The following is a 22,193-nucleotide window of genomic DNA, read 5'->3' as shown; positions in this document are numbered from 1 at the left end:
ACCAACGTCTAGAAACTGTTGTGTTCTTATATAATCACAGTATCTTTTACAAACCAGTGGTATTTTCTTGATATCATTTAATATCCAGTCCATACTTTAATTTTTCCAATTTTTATCTCAAGACTTTTTTTTAGCTTTTGGGGTTCCCCACCACCACCACTACGAAACGACCACCACCCTGAGCCAGGACCAAGGCCTGGATGAGGCAGTACATGCCCTATAATCCCAACACTTAGGGAGCAGAAAAAGGAAGGTTTAAGGTCAGCTTCAGCTACTCAGAGAATCTGAAGCCAGCCTGGGCTACATTGGAGCCTACTTAAGAAGAAAAGGAAGGGAAGGGAAGGGAAGGGAAGGGAAGGGAAGGGAGGGGAGGGGAGGGGAGGGGACGGGAGGGGAAGGGAAGGGAAGGGAAGGGAAGGGGACAGACAGACAGACAAGAGAGAGGGAGGGAAGGAGGGAGGGAGGGAGGGAGGGAGGGAAGAAAGAAAGGAAGGAAGAAAGCTCCCCCCCCCCCCAGAAAGACAAATCAGGGGCTGGAGAGATGGCTGAGAGTTAAGGGTCTGAGTTCAAATCCCAGCAACCACATGATGGCTCACAACCATCTGTAATGAAATCTGATGCTCTCTTCTGGTGAGTCTGAAGACAGCTATAGTGTACTTATATATAATAAATCTTTAAAAAGGTCAGTTTTTAAAAACTGAAAGATATTTATTTAAAAAAAGACAAATCAGCATCAAAACAAGGCTCACACTTCAGAATTCTTGTGTGTCGGTCTCTGAGGCTTCTTCAGTGGTGCTATCCCACGCCTTCCTTTATACACTGACTTTAAAAAACTGGTTAATTATCCTGTAAGTTATTATACATCTGGATCCATCTAATTACTTTCTTACGATAGCATGTGTTATTTTTCTGTATCCTATATATCTAAAATAAGACACAATTCTGGAGGTTTATGGCTAGATTCAGTTCATTTTAACAACACATTATATAATGTTATATGTATACATTCCATATCATAAGGCTATATTGAGCCATTTTTAGTGATGTCAGTTGACCAGTGGTTCAGATGCTATTGTTCTGATTCATAATTAGTTACACAATTTGCATCAACTTTCACCTGATGGTTTTAGAATATCTACAGTCTATCCTTTCATTAGCAGTTGTAATTTTATATTTTTCTCATTTTGCCACCCGTTCTGATTTATCTGAAATTATTCTGTAAAATAAATTGTCTCACCTAGGGATACAGATGTGTAGGAGAGCATTTGCCTAGCACGGGTAAGGCTCTAATTTTAATCTCTAACATTGATAAATGAAAATAAAAATAAGTTTATCATTATTTATTTGATTACTCTAAAATACAATTTGTTTGGGAAATGTGGGATAAATATTTGATTCCCTTTTAAGGCTTTGAAGGGTAACAACTTGAAAACAGGCAGCAACCTGTAATGACACCCAACATTTCTCTTCCCTTTTTCAACAAGAGTCTGTCACAAGCTCTTCACTGTATCTGCAGGAGCAGGCCCTGGCTTCCGAGCCTGAGCGCTTTAATTCCATCCCATGCCCAGCCCACCTGGTAGAAGGAGAACAGATCCTCACAGTTTCTCTTCTCACCTTCACACATGCCACCACATGCTGTGACACGTGTGTGTGTGTGTGTGTGTGTGTAATTAAAAAATTAGATGCCCCAATAACCCATTTCCTATATTTTCTGTCCCAGATTAGAATCGTTACTTTCTCTCTAAAGAGCTCTGATTCCTTTTAATGTGAATTAATATTTTGAGATCACAATCTGGGCACTTAAGTGCCCAATGCTATTGGGGTTCACATTATACTGTGATCCAGAGAATGTGTGTTTTTAAGGAGAACCAATGAGCTCCTTGTGGCATTTTTAATTAAGATGTTATAGGAGTTATATTTACATTTCATATGTTTTTCTCCGGCTTGATATTTGGTTCATAGCAACAAAAGCAAATTAGATAGTATTCTTGCTATATAATAAAGCAAGTCAAGTTGGATGGCACCTTTTACTAATGTGCTTTCGTGTTCTTCTCAGATCAATATTGTGCTGAAGTTAACACATTTACCGTCCCTGCCAAGCTATAGTCTTGATCTTTGTGAGTTTCCACTTAATTATGCGTCTCAGAGATTTTATATGATGCAGGGGATTGTGATTGCCATGACAACTGTAACCAAGTACACACAAGGCGCAAGGTTCCTCTGTTCAGATGAAGTATGTCCTTTCTCAAAAGGTCAGTGTTCACATGAGAAATGAACTCATCAAGCTATCCCATCTCAAACCATATTCACAATTGGCGGCTATTCAAAGTGTAGTAAACTAGACATGTCGGTGTCTCCTAATGTCTATAAGTTTACTGTGCGTAATCTTGAACCGGTCTTCCCTGCACTCCACCAATGAATAAGTGTTGATATTCTCCTGAAAAAAGACATACCAAATGAGACAGAACGAAAATGAGAACTGTTTGCTCATGCAGTTTCCTCTCTGCTTAAGATTTAACCTAGTCAGCCCTTTTCCATTGATTCTCAAGGCTGGTTGAGCTGGATGCTTCCTCTCTCTTCTCTGCGCTCTCTGTAAACGATGCCACATACAGAAGTTGTGTGTTTACATGTCCATTTTACCAGTACCTTAGCATAGTGCCTGGGAGGAGACAGCCACATTGCCAGCACTGGGGAAGCTAAAGCAGGAGGGTGGAAGGAGCCAGGCTAGCCTGGGCTAGCCTGTGCTAGCTTAGGCTGCACAGCGATACCTTGTCTCAACACACAACAAGGCAAGCAAGACACACTAACAGATAATATTAAAATTGATTGAAAATAGCCAAATCTGAGAGCGGCTTAACTTGTCACTATTTTCTTTCAGGATTTCAATATATAAGAGTCCATGTGCCCGGTGCTACAGAATCTGCAACAGTAAGAAATGACTTTTTATGCCGTCTCTGTTCATCTTCACTTCAAGAAGACAGAAAATTTAGAGTACTTGGTGGTAAAAAATGCAATTACATTTTGTGATAACTTTCCAATAGTCACTTGTATTTTAATAGGAGACTTAAACTGAATATGGATTCTATTAACTGTTTTATTTTTTGTTCTTTACCTTAAGATAAACAGATAATCGAAATAATCACCACAAAAGTCCTTCATGCTTTTCAAGGAGATCCTAAAAACCAGCCATTTAGATTTCAGTCGCTTAGTGTTTTCCTAAGAGGTATGTAAAGTCCTGTTTGAACTAGAAAAAACTGCTATAAAATAGGGAACCAGCTAATTTATGCTGACATTTTATAAAGTATACTGACAGCTTAAGCATGGGAAGTCATCTTTATTTGGAATTGCCAAGTCCCAGGGTCATGGCCATTTTATAGTAATGATATCACATTATTCTGTGTGTGAGTGTGTGCATGTGCATGTGTGGTGTGTGGTGTGTGTGTGTGTGTGTGTGTGTGTGTGTGTGTGTGTGTATGCATGCGCATATGTATGTGTGTGCATGTTGTGTGTGGGGTGTGTGCATGTGAGTGTGTGTGTTCTGTTTTGTTACTATTAGCATACAGAGCTGGGTGTGATGGTGCATGTTTAATCCCAGCATTCAGAGGCACTCTGAGTTCAAGGCCAGCCAGATTCACACAATGAGGCCCCATCTCAAAAGAAATTAATAGTACACGAACATGATGAAGAAAAGATTTGGAGATTTAGCTGCACAGCATAAATATTTGTTTTTTTGAGACAGGGTCTCTCACACAGCGTGGTGCTTAGCCTTTGGACTTGGCTAGCTGTCCCATGAGCTCCAAGTACTGGCCTGTCCTCCCTACACCACTCAGCACTGAAGTTACAGGTATGACCTGCCATGCCCAGCTTCTCATGTGGGCACTAGGAAACAGGCAGAGGTCAGTAAAGAGCATGGCAGGTACTTTGCTGACTGAGCTCTTTCTTTTTTTCTTTTTTTTTTTTTCTTTCTTTTTCAGAGCTGGGGACCGAACCCAGGGCCTTGTGCTTGCTAGGCAAGCGCTCTACCACTGAGCTAAATCCCCAACCCTGACTGAGCTCTTTCTTAATTGTGCTTTAAAAATAAACAGGAAGGCTGGAAAGATGGGCTGTCAGGTAGAAATGCTTGCTGCCAAGCCTCATAGCCAGAGTTGATCAGTGTAACCCACATAGTGAAGGAAGAGAACTCCTGAGAGTTGTGCTCTGACTTCCAACATGTACACACACACACATACATACAGCACACATACACACATGACTGAACTTAAAGGCTTAGCCCAGCTGCGTGTGTGAGAAGAACACGGTCTAACATCAAAGGGTGAAGACTGGACTGGACGTGCATTCAGTTTTTCCACTACAATGACTTGGTCCTGCAGAGACTGCTTGCTCTCTTGGTTTATCATGAACAAGGTACAGGTGGGAATAGCCACAATTTACAGTGTGTAGGAGAGTACCCAGACGAGACCTTAGAAATGCTGTAGAAAGTGAGTGCTGTCTTTTAAAATTACTTAATTTTCAAAATAAATGTTACTTTCATGATATTGTTTATTAACATTCTTTACCATTTAATTGAATATGGTCTATAGAGTGGTATTTTTCCTCTTGACTGCATTATAGGTGAATATTTAATTATCCCAGTTACTATTCCACATGCTTCTTGAAGCTTACTCATAGTGCCTATAAATGTCGATGTATGTCAGCAATACAATGGCCTTGCTTCCATTACTGGTGCCATTGCATGTGGATACTCTAGTCATGAGAGGTAAACACTTCACTACTAACTCAACTACTGAGATGGCACTTGTTCCAGATCTTTGAAACAGATGATGATATGCAATTTTCATTTTGTGAAAGCTATTTTCTTTTGTGTTTAATAAACAGATGAACTAGTGAATAAGATGAAAATAGGAAATGAATATAAAATTATTGGAATTCCAGTCTGTGTCAAAACTTCACAAACTGCTCTCTGTGTAGAAGCAAATAGTATCACTCCTTACACAGCAAAAGGTATGAAGAAACCATGTATTTTATACATGTCAGTCCATCTGTTTAGCAAACAGTGTTGTTTACCTTTGTGCTAGGCCTAAGCAGTAAAAGTAGGTAGATAGTCTACTTTCTTCTGTCGAACTCAGGATTCAAGTGTGAGAGTAAGACAGGCCTTCCCAGGGGTCTGTGCTGTGAGAGCTGCTCAAAGGAGAGCAGAGGTAGCCTGCACAGCGTCTCCTCCAACATTTGCCGTCTTAGGAGCCCATAGAGCCAGGGTGGAGAACATTTAGAGAACATTAAACAGTGTGCCATGGTACAGTGCTTTCAAAGTGGGAAAATAGAAACCCTTTGAACACAGCACTCCGGGGCTTCCTGACAGGAGCAAAGGCAGCAGTACAGAAGCCTCATGCCTGCTGCCTCACATGACTTCAGAGAACGAATGATTGGCTTTCAGCTCACAACTCATTCATGTGGGTGCGTGAGGTGACTGGGATAAGAAATGATGGACAAGCAGGGCCACCAATCATAATATCATAAGAACTATATTTTGAAATTATTTTGAACAAATGGAATCAAATTTCTGTCCTTTTTATTTTCTTTCAGTTCCTTCAGGAATTAGTGACAACTTCAGGTGTCTCCTCTCCCTGACGTCCAGCTCATGCTGGAGATTCACAGCAATACTGGCCAATGTCTTTGCATCACATATTGTTCCTCTGGGAACTTACAATTTGCTCAAACTCTGTTTGCTGATGAGCCTAGTCCAGACGAGAGACTGCAGCAGTGAGCGAGAAAACTGCTTGGATATTTTAGTTATAACCAGTGACACTCTGCTTGTAGACAGGTAAGATGTTTGCCATGAAGTTTTAAATTATATATTGCTCACAAAATTGTATAAATTCTTCTTTCTAATATTACTATAAGATGATTACATAGACTGCATCTGAGTACTAAAGTATTTAAATAAATTTGTATTAATAAAGTTGAAGACGTTTTTTACAGGATCTCACTATGAAGCCCTGGCTGTCCTGGAACTCACTCTATAGACCAGGCTGTCCTCAAACTCAGAGATCTGCCAGCCTCTGACCCCTAAATGCTGAGATTCAAGGCATGCACCACCAGATAACCAGATCTTTGTTTGTTTGTTTGTTTACATTTCAAATGTTATTACCTTTCCTGGACATAAGCCCCTCTATCCCATCCCCTCCCCTTTTTCTATAAGGGTGTTCCCCTCCCCATTCACCCCTTCTTTTCCTCCCCCTGCTCCCCCCTCCTGCATTCCCCTACACTGGGGGTCCAACCTTGGCAGACCCAGGGGCTTCCCCTTCCACTGGTGCCCAACAAGTCCATCCTCTGCTACATATGCAGTTGGAGCTCTGGGTCAGTCCATGTGCAGTCTTTGGGTAGTGGTTTAATCCCTGGGAGCTCTGGTTGATTGGTAATGTTGTTCTTACGGAGTTGCAAGCCCCTTCGCTCTTTCAATCCTTTCTCTAATTCCTCCAATCCGGGTCCTGTTCTCAGTTCAGTGGTTTGCTGCTAGCGTTCGCCTCTATATTTGACATGCTCTGATTGTGTCTCACAGGAGACAACTATATCTGGTTCCTGTCAGCATGACCTTCTTAGCTTCATCAATCTTATCTAGTCTTGGTGACTGTGTACATATGGGGCACATATGGGGCAGACTCTGAATGGCTGTTCCTTCAGTTGCTGTTCCTTCAGTCGCTGTTCCAAACTCTGCCTCCATATCCCCTCCTATGGATATTTTTGTTCCCCCTTTTAAGAAGGAGGGAAGCAGCGGACATCCTAAGATCGCAGGACAGATTGCCACTTCTGCACACCTCTGCCCACATTCCCTGGTTCAAGGGGAAACTGCACAGTGCTCTGGACACAGGAATATAGGAACAGTCAGCCGCCAGTACCCGAGGTTCTGGTCTGCGCCCAGGATGGAACTGAACCGACCAAACAGCTCCCTCAAACGAAATCCCGTGGGGGAGAGAGCTGGACCCTCAGAAGTGTGGACATTCCTGAGAAGACAGAGGAGACTACCCTCTGCCCACATTCCAGACCCAAGAGGGAATTGCCTAGTGCCAACTGTGCCCCCTGGGTACAAGGACCTAGGAGCAATCAGGGGCAGGACCCTTCTGATTCCTGCCCACGCCTAGAGCTGGAAGACAGTCACCAAGTGCACATATACACCTGAAATCAGAGCACCTGTTCTCAGAAAACGCTGAAAGAAAACAGGAAAACAGTTCTACAGGAGTGCTGACACAGAGGCCTACAGCAGGGTCAAGTCACTCTCAGAAACAGCAAGACAAGCAAACACCAGAGACAACCCAATGGCTAGAGGCAGGTGCAGGAACCTAAACAACAGAAACCAAGACTACGTGGCATCATCAGAGCCCAGTTCTCCCACCAGAGAAAATACTGGACATCCAAACACACCAGAAAAGCAAGATATAGATTTAAAATCACATTTTATGATAATGATGGAGGATTTTAAGAAGGACATAAAGAACTCCCGTAAAGAAATGCAGGAAAACACAAGTAAAGAAGTAGAAGACCTTAAAGAGGAAACACAAAAAAATCCCTGAAAGAACTACAGGAAACACAACTAAACAGGTGAAGGAATTGAACAAAACCATTCAGGATTTAAAAATGGAAATAGAAACAATAAAGCACAGAGGGAGACAACACTGGATATAGAAAACCGAAGGAAGAGACAAGGAGTTGTAGATACAAGCATCATCAACAGAAAACAAGAGATAGAGAGAATCTCAGAGACAGAAGATACCATAGAAAACATCGACACAACTGTCAAAGATAATGTAAAACGCAAAAAGCTTCTAGCCTAAAACATCCAGGAAATCCAAGACACAATGAGAAGATCAAACCTAAGGATAATAGGTATAGAAGAAAGTGAAGACTCTCAACTTAAAGGGCCAGTAAATATATTCAACAAAATTATACAAGAAAACTTCCCTAACCTAAAGAAAGAGATGCCCATAAACATACAAGAAGCCTACAGAACTCCAAATAGACTGTACCAGAAGAGATATTCCTCCCATCACATAATAGTTAAAACACCAAATGCGCAAAACAAAGAATATTAAAAGCAGTAAGGGAAAAAGGTCAAGTGACTTATAAAGGCAAATCTATAAGAATTACACCAGACTTCTCACCAGAGACTATGAAAGCCAGAAGATCCTGGACAGATGTCATACAGATCCAAAGAGAACACAAATGCCAGCCCAAACTACTATATCCAGCAAAACTCTCAATTAACATAGATGGAGAAACCAAGATAATCCATGACAAAACCAAATTTACACAATATCTTTCTAAAAATCAAGCCCTACAAAGGATAATGGATGGAAAATTCCAATACAAAGAGAGAAACTACACCATACAGAAAGGAAGAGTATAATCTTGCAATGAAACCAAAAGAGATACACAAACATAATTCCACCGCAAACAAGGAAAATAACAGGAAGCAACAATCACTACTCCTTACTATCTCTCAACATCAACGGACTCAATTCCCCAATAAAAAGACATAGACTAACAGACTGGATATGTAAAGAGGACCCAGCATTTTGCTGCATGCAGGAAACACGCCACAGAGACAAAGACAGACATTAACTCAGAGTAAATGGCTGGAAAACAACTCTCCAAGCAACTGGCCTGAAGAAAAAAGCTGGAGTAGCCATTCTAATATCAAATAAAATTGACTTTCAACCAAAAGTCATTAAAAAAGATAAAGAAGGACACTTCATATCCATCAAAGGAAAAATCCACCAAGATAAATCCTAAATATCTATGTTCCAAATGCAAGGACACCTACATTCATAAAAGAAACCTTACTAAAGCACAAAGCATACATTGCACCTCACACAATAATAGTAGGAGATTTCAAAACCCCACTCTCATCACTAGACAGATCATGGGAACAGAAATTAAACAGAGATGTAGAGAAACTAGCAGACGTTACAAACCAAATGGATTTAACAGGTATTTATAGAACATTCCATCCTTGGGCTGGAGAGATGGCTCAGCCGTTAAAGGCTAGGCTCACAACCAAAAATATAAGAACATTCCATCCTAAAACAAAAGAATATACCTTTTTCTCAGCACCTCATGGTACCTTCTCCAAAATTGACCATATAATCTGTCATAAAACAAGCCTCAACAGATACAGGAAGATAAAAATAATTCCATGGATCCTATCAGATCACTATGGACAAAGACTGGTCTTCAATAACAATAACCACAGAAAGCCCACATATACATGGAAGTTGAACAACACTTTACTCAAAGACAACTTGGTCAAGGAAGAAATAAAGAACTTAAAGGCTTCTTAGAATTTAATGAAAATGAAGGTACAACATACCCAAACTTATGGACACAATGATAGCAGTGCTAAGAGGAAAACTCATTGCTATGAGTGCCTGCGAAAAGAAACAGGAGAAAGCATATATCAGCAGCTTGACAGTACAAAAGCTCTAGAACAGAAAGAAATAAACCCAAGAGGAGTAGAAGGCAGGAAATAATCAAACTCAGAGCTGAAATCAACTAAATAGAAACAAAAAGAACTATACAAAGAATCAACAAAAGCAGGAGCTGGTTCTTTGAGAAAGTCAACGAGATAGATAAACCCTTAGACAGACTAACCAGAGGTCACAGATAGTGTATCCAAACTAACAAAATCAGAAATGAAAATGGAGAAATAACAACAGAATCTGAGAAAATTTAAAAAAAAAAACACCATCAGATCCTACTACAAAAGCCTATATTCAACAAAAGTGGAAAATCTGGAGGAAATGGATAATTTTCTAGACAGATACCAGGTACCAAAGTTAAATCAGGAACAAATAAACCATCTAAACAACCCCATAACTCCTAAAGAAATAGAAACATTTATTAAAAGTCTCCCAACCAAAAAGAGCCCAGGACCAGATGGGTTTAGTGCAGAATTCTATCAGACCTTCGTAGAAGACCTCATACCAATACTGTCCAAACTATTCCACAAAATAGAAGCAGAGCACTACCAAATTCTTTCTATGAAGCCACAATTACTCTTATACTGAAACCACACAAAAACCCAACAAAGAGAACTTCAGACCAATTTTCCTTATGAATAGTGACACAAAAATACTCAATGAAATTATTACAAACCGAATCTAAGAACACATCAAAATGATAATCCATTATGATCAAGTAGGCTTCATCCTAGGGATGCAGGGATGGTTTAATACATGGAAATCCATCAACATAATCCACTATATAAACAAATGCAAACATAAGAACCACATGATCGGGGCTGGGGATTTAGCTCAGTGGTAGAGCGCTTACCTAGGAAGCGCAAGGCCCTGGGTTCGGTCCCCAGCTCCGAAAAAAAGAACCAAAAAAAAAAAAAAAAAAAAAGAACCACATGATCATTTCATTAGATGCTGAGAAAGCATTTGACAAAATTCAACACCCCTTTATGATAAAAGTCCTGGAAAGATTAGGAATTCAAGGCCCATACCTAAACATAGTAAAAGCAATATACAGCAAACCAGTAGCTAACATCAAACTAAATGGAGAGAAACTTGAAACAAACCCACTAAAATCAGGGACTAGGCTTCTCACTCTCTCCCTTCTTATTCAATATAGTACTCAAAGTCCTAGCCAGAGCAATCAGACAACAAAAGGAGGTCAAAGGAATACAAATTGGAAGGGAAGAAATCAAATTATTACTATTGGCAGATGATATGATAGTGTACTTAAGTGACCCCAAAAGTTCCACCAGAGAACTACTTAACCTGATAAACAACTTCAGCAAAGTGTCGAGGTATAAAATTAACTCAAACAAATCAGTAGCCTTCCTCTACTCAAAGGATAAACAGCCTGAGAAAGAAATTAGGGAAATGACACCCTTCAGAATAGTCTCAAATAATACACAATATCTTGGTGTGACATTAACCAAGCAAGTGAAAGATCTGTATGACAAGAACTTCAAGTCTCTGAAGAAAGAAATTGAGGAAGATCTCAGAAGATGGAAAGATCTCCCATGCTCATGGCTTGGCAGGATTGATATAGTATAAACGGCCATTTTGCCAAAAGCAATCTACAGATTCAATGCAATCCCCATCAAAATTCCTACTCAATTCTTTATAGAATCTCCTGGGTATATACCCAAAAGATGCTCCAACATACATATAGAAAGAACAATTTGCAAATTCATTTGGAATAAGAAAAAACCCAGGATAGCAAAAACTATACTCAACAATAAAAGAACTTCTGGGGGAATCACCATCCATGATTTCAAGCAGTATTACAGAGCAATAGTTATAAAAACTGTATGGTATTGGGACAGAGACAGACAGGTAGATCAGTGGAACAGAATTTAAGACACAGAAATGAACCCACACACCTATGGTCACTTGATCTTTGACAAAGGAGGTAAAAACATCCAACGGAAGAAAGATAGCATTTTCAAAAAATGGTGCTGGTTCAACTGGAGGTCAGCATGTAGAAGAATGCAAATCAATCCATTCTTATCACCCTGTACAAAGCTTAAGTCCAAGTGGATCAAGGACCTCCACATCAAACCAGATACACTCAAACTAAGAGAAGAAAGAGTGGTGAAGAGTCTTGAACACATGAGCACTGGGGAAATTTTCCTGAACAAAACACCAATGGCATTTGCTCTAAGATCAAGAATCGACAAATGGGACCTCATAAAACTGCAAAGCTTCTGTTAGGTAAAAGACACTGTCATTAGGACAAAACAGCAACCAACAGATTGGGAAAAGATCTTTACCAATCCTTCAACTGATAGAGGGCTAATATTCAAAATATACAAAGAACTCAAAAAGTTAGACTTAAGAGAGCCAAATAACCCCATTAAAAAAAATGTGGTACAGAGCTAAACAAAACGTTCTCAGCTGAGGAATATCAAATGGCCAAAAAGCACCTAAAGAAATGTTCAACATCCTTAGTCAACAGGGAAATGCAAATCAAAGCAACCCTGAGATTCCACCTCACACCAGTGAGAATGACTAAGATCAAAAACGCAGGTGACAGCAGATGCTGGCGAGGATGTGGAGAAAGAGGAACACTCCTCCATTGTTGGTGGGATTGCAAACTGGTACAACCACTCTGGAAATCAGTCTGGAGGTTCCTCAGAAAATTGGACATTCCACTACCTGATGACCCAGCTATACCTCTCTTGGGTATATACCCAAAAGATGCTCCAACATACAACAAAGACACATGCTCCACTATGTTCATAGCAGCTTTATTTATAATAGCCAGAAGCTGGAAAGAACCCAGATGCCCTTCAACAGAGGAATGGATTAAGAAAAATGTGGTATATCTACACAATGGAGTACTACTCAGCTATCAAAAACAATGACTTCATGAAATTCAGAGGCAAATGGAATGAACTAGAAAATATCATCCTGAGTGAGGTAACCCAATCACAGAAAAACAATTGGTATGCATTCATTGATAAGTGGATATTAGCCCAAAAGCTTGAATTACCCAAAATGCAATCCACAGACCACAGGAAGCTCAAGAAGAAGGATGACCAAAATGCCGATGCTCCCACTCCTTTTTAAAAGGGGGGAAAATATCCATAGGCGGGGATATGGAAGCAAAGATTAGACCAGCAACTCAAGGAACGGCCATTCAGAGCCTGCCCCACATGTGGCCCATATATATATACAGCCACCAAAACTAGATAAGATTGATGAAGCTAAAAAGTACATGCTGAAAGACCGGCTATAGATCTCTCCTGAGAGACAAATCCAGAGTATATCCAATACAGTAATCAATGCCAGCAGCAAACCACTGAACTGAGAACAGGACCCCGTTTAGGGGAATTAGAGGAAGGATTGAAAGAACTGAAGGGACTTGCAACCCCATAAGAACAACAATGCCAACCAACCTAAGCTTCCAGGGATTAAACCACTACTGAAAGACTACACATGGACTGACCCAGGGCTATAACTGCATATGTAGCAGAGAATAGCCTTGTTGGGGCACCAGTGGAAGGGGAAGCCCTTGGTCTTGCCAAGGTTGGACCCCCCCCCCGCCCAATGCAGGGGAATGTTGGGGGTGGCGGTAAGGGAGGTGGATGGGGAAAACACCTATATGGGGAAGGAGGTGGGGATGCAGGCTTATGGACAGCAAACCAGGAAAGGGAATATCATACAAAATGTAAGTAAAGAAATATATCTAATAAAAAAAATTTTTTAAAAAGAGATGGTAAGCGTAACATATTCCACAGAAAAACAGTTACATTACAAATGACTTGTGAGGGAAAAATGGGTTAATATATTAAATCGATTGCTTCTGACTATTTGATTTATTGCCATGGCCCTGCATAGCAGCTTAATCAACATTAAAACTACAACATTAAAAGAGAAGAAGGGAACCCTGAGAATGAGTGGGTACTCTGACAGTGTTTGAGTTAGACAGCATCGAAGTTTTATATGTGCTACAAGGAAGGATCTTGTTATTGCTACGCTGTTATATAGGATGAAAAGAATGTATCATTCATTTAAAAAAAAAAAGGAGTGAAGCATCCGCACTTTTGTTGTCCTTCTTCTTGAGCTTCATGTAGTCTGTGTATTATATCTTGGGTGATTCGAGCTTTTGTGCTAATATCAGTGAGTGCATACCATGTTTGTTTTTCACTCAGGATGATATTTTCTAGTTCATTCCATTTGCCTCTGAATTTCATGAAGTCATTGTTTTTGATAGCTGAGTAGTACTCCATTGTGTAGATGTACCACATTTTTCTTAATCCATTCCTCTGTTGAAGGGCATCTGGGTTCTTTCCAGCTTCTGGCTATTATAAATAAAGCTGCTATGAACATAGTGGAGCCTGTGTCTTTGTTGTATGTTGGAGCATCTTTTGGGTATATGCCCAAGAGAGGTATAGCTGGGTCCTCAGGCAGTTCAATGTCCAATTTTCTGAGGAACCTCCAGACTGATTTCCAGAGTGGTTGTACCGATCTGCAATCCCACCAACAATGGAGGAGTGTTCCTCTTTCTCCACATCCTCGCCAGCATCTGCTGTCGCCTGAGTTTTTGATCTTAGTCATTCTCACTGGTGTGAGGTGGAATCTCAGGGTTGTTTTGATTTGCATTTCCCTGTTGACTGAGGATGTTGAGTATTTCCTTAGGTACTTCTCAGTCTTGCAAGATTCCTCAGTTGAGAATTCTCTGCTTAACTCTATACTCCAGTTTTCAATACGATTGTTTGGTTCTCGGAAGTCTTAACTTCTTGAGTTCTTGTATATATTAGATGGATACAGTTGGTAAAGGTCTTTTCCCAATATGTTGTTTGCCATTTTGTCCTATTGACAGTGTCCTTTGCCTTTGCAATTTTATGAGATCTCATTTGTCGATTCTTGATCTTAGAGCATAAGCCATTGGTGTTTTGTTCAGGAAATATTCCCCAGTGCCCATGTGTTCAAGACTCTTCCCCACTCTTTCTTCTATTAGTTTGAGTGTATCTGAATTTATGTGGAGGTTCTTGATCCATTTGGACTTGAGCTTTGTACAAGGAGATAAGAGTGGATCAATTTGCATTCTTCTAGATGCTGACTTCCACTTAAGCCAGCACCATTTGTTGAAAATGCTGTCTTTTTCTCCACTGGATGATTTTGGCTTCTTTGTCAATGATCAGGTGATCATAGGTGTGTGGGTTCATTTCTGGGTCTTCAATTGTGTTCCACTGATCTACCTGCCTGTCTCTGTACCAATACCATGCAGTTTTTATCAATCTTGTTCTGTAATAGAGCTTAAGGTCAGGGATGGTGATTTCCTAGAAGTTCTCTTATTTTGAGGATAGTTTTCCTATCCTGGGTTTTTTGTTATTCCAGATGAATTTGAGAATTGCTCTTTTTATCTCTGTGAAGTATTGAGTTGGCATTTGTAGAGTGCTTTTGGTAAGATGGCCATTTTTACTATGTTAATCCTGCCAATCCCTGAGCGTGGGAGATCTTTCCATCTTCTGAGATCTCAGTTTCTTTTTTTCAGAGACTTGAAGTTCTTGTCATACAGATCTTTCACGTGCTTCTAATCTGAAAGCTTTTATGAGTTTTTTGAAATGTGTCTGTGATGGGCAGACACTTCAATTTAGAGGATTTCTATTTCCAATTTTTCATTTTCTCTTTTTCATGTTTTCTGGGTTCCAGTTAAGAATTTTTTGCCTACCTGAAAGTCGTGAAAATTCTGTTTTCTTCCTAGAAATATATTTTGTTGAGTCTTTTCTCTGTATTCAGTTTAATGCTTTTTCCTGTGTGTGTCCATGTTGTGGGGGAGTGCACATGCCACAGAGTGCACATGCCACAGAGTGCACATGCCGCAGAGTGCACATGCCGCAGAGTGCACATGCCACAGAGTACACATGCCACAGAGTGCACATGCCACAGAGTGCACATGCCGCAGAGTGCACATGCCACAGAGTGCACATGCCACAGAGTGCACATGCCGCAGAGTGCACATGCCGCAGAGTGCACATAGGAGTCAGAGGGCAATTTGGTGGTGTTAATTATCTCTTTGTACCTTAAAGTGTGTTCCAGGATTGAACCCGTTGCTGGGCAAGTGTCCTTATCCTGAGGGGTTAACTGTCCACCTGGCCCTCTAGTTAGTGTCTGTATGTGGTATTGTGTAGTGAAAGTTGATGCTTCTCCTATGTAGTTTCCACATCATCTGTTATAAGATTTCATTGTTTCTTTGTACCAAGTTTAAAATTAAACTAGACTGTAAATCTATTTGAATGTTATTTTCTGTTGTACATTTTTGTCTATACTTAAGGCGGATCATACACAGTCCTGATTATTCAGTCTTGAAATCAGGCAAGGCAACCTAGTAAGACCTTGTCTCAAAAATTAGATACTTTTTAAAAAGTTGTATACTACCTCCAAAAATTCTGTTTTAAGTAGTTGAGGAAATGGGCATTAGAATTTGTTTTGAAAGAAAACAAAACTCCCTACATGATTTTAATATGATCTATAGCTAAGACCACTGCTCATTTCAGGCTATAAATGTTGTTTTTGCAGTGTCCTCTCTGTTACATACCCTGGGGCTAATGTCTAAGTCCTATGATGATGCATACATGACAACACTTTCTGGCATTTTCCTGTCTACATCTAAAGGACACTACCTGAGTCCCTTTTACATTCCATGTCTGTATCTGATCATCATAGATGGTTGCATCAGAAAGTTATAATTTCTGTGGTAAGGGTTTTAAAGATAGACACATTAGACAGTTTTCATTGCTGTGGTAAGCAAGAGAAACAATTCAAAGGACTAAGCTTTATTTTTGCTCACAATTGTAGTCCATCATTTACATGTTCCAGTGCTATAGGCCAATACTGAGGCAGAGCGTCATGGCAGAGAAAAACAGTGCATCTTTGGTAGACAGGAACCAGAGGGACAGACAGAAAGAGGCAGAGGACACAGTCTGTTTGTTCAGGGAATGCCCATGGTGACCCACTAACTCCTAAATCTCCTGTCATATTGTGAATCCCACCATAGGTCAGGTAGGCACCACCAGGACCCACGTACTTTGCCCAACCCCCAAAACATGAGTGATTGGACAGTATCTCAGATTTACCACAATACTAAAGAAATAGTTCTTTATTATAATTTGAATTTGAGAATTAAAGAAGTTGAAGCAGTTAACAACAATATTAAAAGCAAAAAGGAAAGTGTAGCAAGAGTTGTCATGATCCAGAAACAGCAGGAATAGTCAAGATAGGACATTGACAAACCTATTAAACAAATCTGAAATACATGAGAAAAGGTAATCCATAAGCGGACTTTGATCCAGTAGGCAGTGGCAGTGCACGCCTTTGATCCCAGCACTCAGGGGGTAGAGGCGCACAGAACTCAGTGTCAGCAAGTCTGCATTGTGAGTCCCAGGACACCCAGGACTATACAAGCAAACCCTGTCTCCAACACAGCAACAACAAAGACAGTGATCCCATTTAAACGTTGCCTTCCCACGGCTTTCTCTGATTCCTTTCTAAAAGGAAATAATAATTCCCTCTGTGGTGTTCTCAAGAAGATATTTTAGAATTATTCCATTGTAAATTGTTTCTCTAACTCTGTCTATGCTGTAAGCTCTTCAAATAAAACACCAGGTATATGTAGTGCTTGGTAGACACTGGCCAAGTTAAATTTAAACATGTCGTTCACATTAATGATGTCATCATTAAATATCTGAATAACTTACTTTCCCTAGACTTTTGAATTTTAGCATGAACCTTGTGTCCCGTGGCATACGTCATCCTGTCTGTACTGAAGTTTTTCCTACTGTGTCCAGAGATAAATATGGAACTGGAGCAGTAAGCATTCAAGCTGGCAGTGCTTTGCTTGCTAGGGGTGGTGTCTGCTTCATAGGAGACCTAACATCACACAAAAAGGATAAACTGGAACAGCTCCAGTCAGGTAAACAATGCTTTCTCAATCTTTCCACCTGTTTAACCTCCTGCTTCACCAGTACTGAGGACTCACTTAACAGCTGAGATAGTACTGCCCGGGGCTCAGGAGATGGAATTACACTGAATGTTAGTTCTCAGTCCAATTTTAGAAATAAAATAATTTAATTTGCAAGTGCATTGTTTTAGCCTTTACTCTAGGTTCTGATATATAACTGTATTTTAAGCCAATTTTGTTCCTTTTTGTCTCGTTGTGTTATTGGTCTTAGAACTATGAGGAAAACAGTTGTTCCAAATTTCCAGGTTTCTCAGCATTAATTGTAATAAATGCTAGCTGTGCAGTTGTTGTTGTCGTTGTTGTTGTTTTAATCTTAAAGCCCACGGTGAAGAGGTTTCCTTCTATTCCTAGTCCGCCAAGCAGTTTTATTATGAATCAGTATAGGATTTTGTGAGAACTTTTTTCTTATATCTATTAATTTGATTATGTGATTTTCATAGCATACATTGATTTTGCTTTGAGTCTTTGCTATTTCACGAGTATTCATGTTTTATTTGTATGTATGTCTATTTACCACTTGGGCCTGGTGCTCCCAGAAACCAGAAGAGGGCATTGAATCCCATGGAACTGGATTTGCAGATAGTTGTGAGCTATCATGTTAGTTCTGGGAACCAAATCCAGTTCTGCAAGAGCAGCCAGGGTTCTGAACCACTTAGGCATCCCTCCAGCTCCACACTGATTAATTTTGAATAGTGGACCAGCATAGCATGCCGAGAGAGATAGGCCTCCTCCATCGCTGTGAATAATTCTGTGGGTTTTCTGGAAAGCAGAAAAAGAGATGCCTAGTTACATACTGGACAGTACCAGCCAACAATGGCTGACAGGCTAGAGTCCAGCCTGACAAGCAAATGTGCCTATCAGAGGGCACAGGTGGGACACTTGATAGCTTATAGGCGGTTACACGCACCCGATCCACCTTGCCAACTCCTGTTTATAGAGTTCTAAGTCCCTCACACACAACAGAAGCAAATCAGCTCTAGAGAGGTATGTGTCTAGGGGTGCACTTGGTCCTGTGGTCATTAGAAACTTTGAAGGTTTTACCAAATACTGCCAGACCAAGGGAAGAGAGACTTTGTTTAGCTTTGTTGCTAGTATACAGAACAGCTTGGTAGCAGACTGCTACAAAATAGCAAGGTGTATTGGTTACTTGTTTTGTTGCTGCAACAAAATACTTAAGCAATACACAGAAGGAAAGGTTTATGATGGCTCACAGTTCTAAAGGGAACAGCCCATCCTGTCAGGGAAAGAATGATGGCAGTTCAAGGCAGCAGGTCACTTTGCGTCCATAGGCAGAAAGAGAGAGATGCATATATACTCAACATCTTTCTATGCTCCTTTCCAATTACTTATTTGTGTATCTGTATGAATGTGATGGTTTGAATGAGATTGCCCCCCCCATAAGCCCATACATTAGAATGCTTGGTCCCTAGTTGGTAAATTATATAGGAAGGATTAGGAAGTATAGGTTTGTTGGAGGAGATGTGTTGCTGGGGTGGACTTTGAGGTTTCAAAAGTCCAGATCAGGCCCAGTGTCTCACACACTATCTGACTCCTGCCTGGGGATCAGTAAGCTCTAAGTTTACTGCTCCAACACCATGCTTGCCTGCCTGCCTGCCACTATATTCCCAGCCACCATCATTGACTAACCTTCTGAAACTGTAAGCAAGACCCCAATTAAATGCTTTCTTCTATGAGCTGCCTTCGTTGCGGTGTCCCTTTACAGCAATAGAACAGTAACTAAAACATATGGGTTATAGTCAGAATATAGAAGTTTCCATAAGTCAATACTTTAAAAAAACAACAGAAGCCTTGGGCTCAGTGGTAGAGTGCACCTTGCCATGTATGACTGGTGAACATCAGTGGTCACCAGGGAATAGAAGTAAAAACCACAAGGAGATAGCACAAGTGTAAGAGTAGAGGAGTGCCAACTCCAGAAGAGACCAGGAATTGAGTAAAACCCTGCTGGTCCCATCTTTCAGTTTTTAATAACTTTAGGCTGGGGATATAACTTAATTGATAGAGTTCATCCCCAGCACTACTCACAAAAGAGAATTTTTAAAACAGCTTTTCCTTTGAAGTTACACATGGCAAAGTTCGGTGAGACTGGAGGAAACACATCCAGGTGTTATCAACAGTGGCCTGTCACTGTCTTTGAGCATTTATAGTATCTATGTGGCCTTCATGACATAGTTGACTCTCACTTTAATTTTCAGTGACTTCTCATTCATTGTTGATGAACGGAAGTCCAATTCCTTACCATTTCTTACCATGACTGCAGTCACTGTCCCTAACTGAGAAAGAGGCTCTACTCCCTTTGGATCAAATTTGCTTCCTACTTCTACGGAATTGCCTGTTCAGGACATAACATACAAACAAATCCTTTAACAGTGTAGCCATCTGTGACTAACATCCTTCATTCAACTAAAAAAAACCTAGTATGTTCCGTCCATAAAACATAAATCTATAAATCTCAGTCTCTGGAATCTAAGGTAGAAGGATCATGACTTTAAGATACATAGTGAGTCTGAAGCTAGCCGGAGCTACATAGCAAGACTTTTCCAAAAAACACGCAAAACAACAGGTGAGATAGCTCAGTGGTAAAGATGCTTGCAGCCAGCCCTATGACCTGAGTTAGATACCTAGGACTCACATGGGATAAAGAAGGAACTGACTTCCTCAAGTATTCCCCCCGTCTCTCTTTCACACACACACACACACACACACACACACACACACACACACACACCTGTGACTTACACACAAATGTGTCCACATACACAAACACTTAAAAAATAAATAAAGAGGACTAGAGAGGTGGCTCAGTGGTGAAGAGCACTGACTGCTCTTCCAGAGGTCCTGAGTTCAAATCCCAGCAACCACATGGTGGCTCCCAACCATCTGTAATGGGATCTGATGCCCTCCTCTTGTGTGTCTGAAGACAGCTACAGTGTACTCATGTATATAATAAATAAATAAATCGTAAAAAATTTTTAAAAGTAAAAAACAAATAATAAATAAATGTAATTTTTTAAAAATACTAAAATATACATTCAGAAGTTGCCATTTCATTTGTATAATTTTGTGGCATTAAGTGTATGGTGGATTAAACAAAAATGACCCCCATAGGCTCCTCATATACTTGGGTGCTTGTTTCTCAGTTAGAGCACTATTGGGAAGGATTAGGAGGTGTGGCCTTGTTGAAGTAGGTGTGGTCTTGTTGGAGGAGATTGTTACTGGGAGTAGGCATCAAGATTTCAAAAGTCAGGGTTGGAGATTTAGCTCAGTGGTAGAGCACTTGCTTGCCTAGCAAGTGCAAGGCCCTGGGTTCGGTCCCCAGCTCTGAAAGAAAAAAAAAAAAGATTTCAAAAGTCAGTGTGAGCCCCAGTCTTGTGCTCTCTGCCTCTGCATCAGGATGTAAAGCTCTTGGCTACTTCTCCTGCCATGATGGTAAGACTTACCCTCTGAAATCATAAGGCAGCCCCTAATTAAATGCTTCTTTTCATAATTGCCTCAGTCATGGTGTTACTTCACAGCAAACAGTGACGAAGACAAAGTGCATTTATAGTCTTGTACATCCATCACTGTGAACACTTCAGGATTGTTTGACTACTCCTGTTGTGGAAGTTACTTAATCCTAATGGACTTGGGATTTCTCCCATCTTAAATCATTTAGTTCCCAGATAAAACACTCAGCCTTTACATTTACCATAAGCCTTAAGCAGCATGAGAGCTAGGTAGATAGATACCTAACGTCTATGCTGTTAGAGTCCTTTTCTATAGATAACCCTGAATTCTCTCTTACTATTTACTGTCTCATCTGGGCTGTTTCTGAACTCCAATTGGCCAGCCTTCAGGGCCACTTTTTTTATGGCTTTCCTATCCCATGGTGGCTTCCCCTTCTCCTCTTGAACCTTCTCCCTCCTGATCCCTCTCTGATCCCCAAGCCTGCAAAACCTAAACTCCACCTATGTCTCTTCTGCCCAGCTGTTGGCTTCTTTATTTACTAATCAGAAAGAACTTGGGGCCAATGTATACATGCAGACTCTCTCCTCTTTGGGACAACCAGGTCTTGGGGACCTGCACTTAGCATTACAATTGATAACAAAAGACCAAACCTCAACACACTCCAAATATAAACTTGTAGGGGGAGGTGCTGTTTCCCTAATTGGTTCTTGACTTGGTCAATAAAGAAGGTGGAGGCCAATTGCTGGGGAAAGGATAAAAATGGGACATCCGGGTCTCAGGAGGAAGAAGGAACATGGGAAAGGGCTTTTCGGTCAGGTTTTGGAACGAGAAGAAAGCAGCAGTCGTGTAAGTTCTTGGGGAAATTAGAACCGGTGGCCTCCGCCACCAGGGGTTAATCAAGGAGGTCGCCGAAGGCTGGCTGATATAGACTAGCTAGGGTCAGGACAGGAGATTCTGCGATCAGCTATTAAGCTGACAAGTTTTAAATTAATAAACCTGTCTGAATGTTTTCTTCCACGGAGCAAAGGTGGGCAGAGATAGAGGTCAAGAGGGGGGTCTGGTGGAGTGTGGACGGCAGCTCCAGGCTTTCCAGGTGGGGGTTTGGTTGAGATTGATCCTGAGCTAAGCCAGGAAAGGCAGCAGCTGGCTGCTGGTGGAGCTAAACTGGGAGGAAAGGACAAATCAGAAGTGGGACCGGCTGCAGCTGATCTCGGAGCTAAGCCTGGAGAGGGGCCCCAGACTCAGGCAAAGAG

At 40.8% G+C, this 22,193-nt stretch overlaps 1 protein-coding gene and 1 long non-coding RNA gene across 20 annotated transcripts in view; one reads left to right on the top strand and one right to left on the bottom strand.

Moving 5' to 3' along the window:
* The window catches only part of Mcmdc2 (minichromosome maintenance domain containing 2), a 48,827-nt gene that overhangs the window by 4,009 nt on the left and 22,625 nt on the right, over window positions 1-22,193 (top strand). For 10 of the 16 annotated variants that reach the window (XM_063288171.1, XM_006237787.5, XM_039110522.2 and 7 more), the window contains 6 exons: window positions 2,057-2,252; window positions 2,879-3,001; window positions 3,119-3,223; window positions 4,876-5,001; window positions 5,584-5,821; window positions 17,222-17,427. In XM_063288171.1, the coding sequence (XP_063144241.1) occupies window positions 2,057-2,252; window positions 2,879-3,001; window positions 3,119-3,223; window positions 4,876-5,001; window positions 5,584-5,821; window positions 17,222-17,427 (994 nt within the window). Of the gene's footprint in view, window positions 1-2,056; window positions 2,253-2,878; window positions 3,002-3,118; window positions 3,224-3,739; window positions 3,845-4,875; window positions 5,002-5,583; window positions 5,822-17,221; window positions 17,428-22,193 lie in introns of those variants that run through there. The other 6 variants (XM_063288170.1, XM_006237785.5, XM_063288174.1 and 3 more) reach the window with 5 other exon arrangements.
* The window catches only part of LOC102556004 (uncharacterized), a 66,931-nt gene that overhangs the window by 29,452 nt on the left and 15,286 nt on the right, over window positions 1-22,193 (bottom strand). Inside the window, exon 5 of one of the 4 annotated variants that reach the window (XR_592380.4) lies at window positions 9,591-18,234. The exons of the other annotated variants lie outside the window; for them this stretch is intronic. This is a non-coding gene — a long non-coding RNA (uncharacterized LOC102556004). Of the gene's footprint in view, window positions 1-9,590; window positions 18,235-22,193 lie in introns of those variants that run through there. 4 annotated transcript variants of the gene reach the window in all.

The sequence above is a fragment of the Rattus norvegicus genome, chromosome 5 (assembly GCF_036323735.1).
Source record: "Rattus norvegicus strain BN/NHsdMcwi chromosome 5, GRCr8, whole genome shotgun sequence".
NCBI classification, from domain to species: domain Eukaryota; kingdom Metazoa; phylum Chordata; class Mammalia; order Rodentia; family Muridae; genus Rattus; species Rattus norvegicus.
The sequence above is the reverse complement of the archived record's forward strand: the minus strand, read 5'-3'. Positions and strand labels throughout refer to the sequence as shown.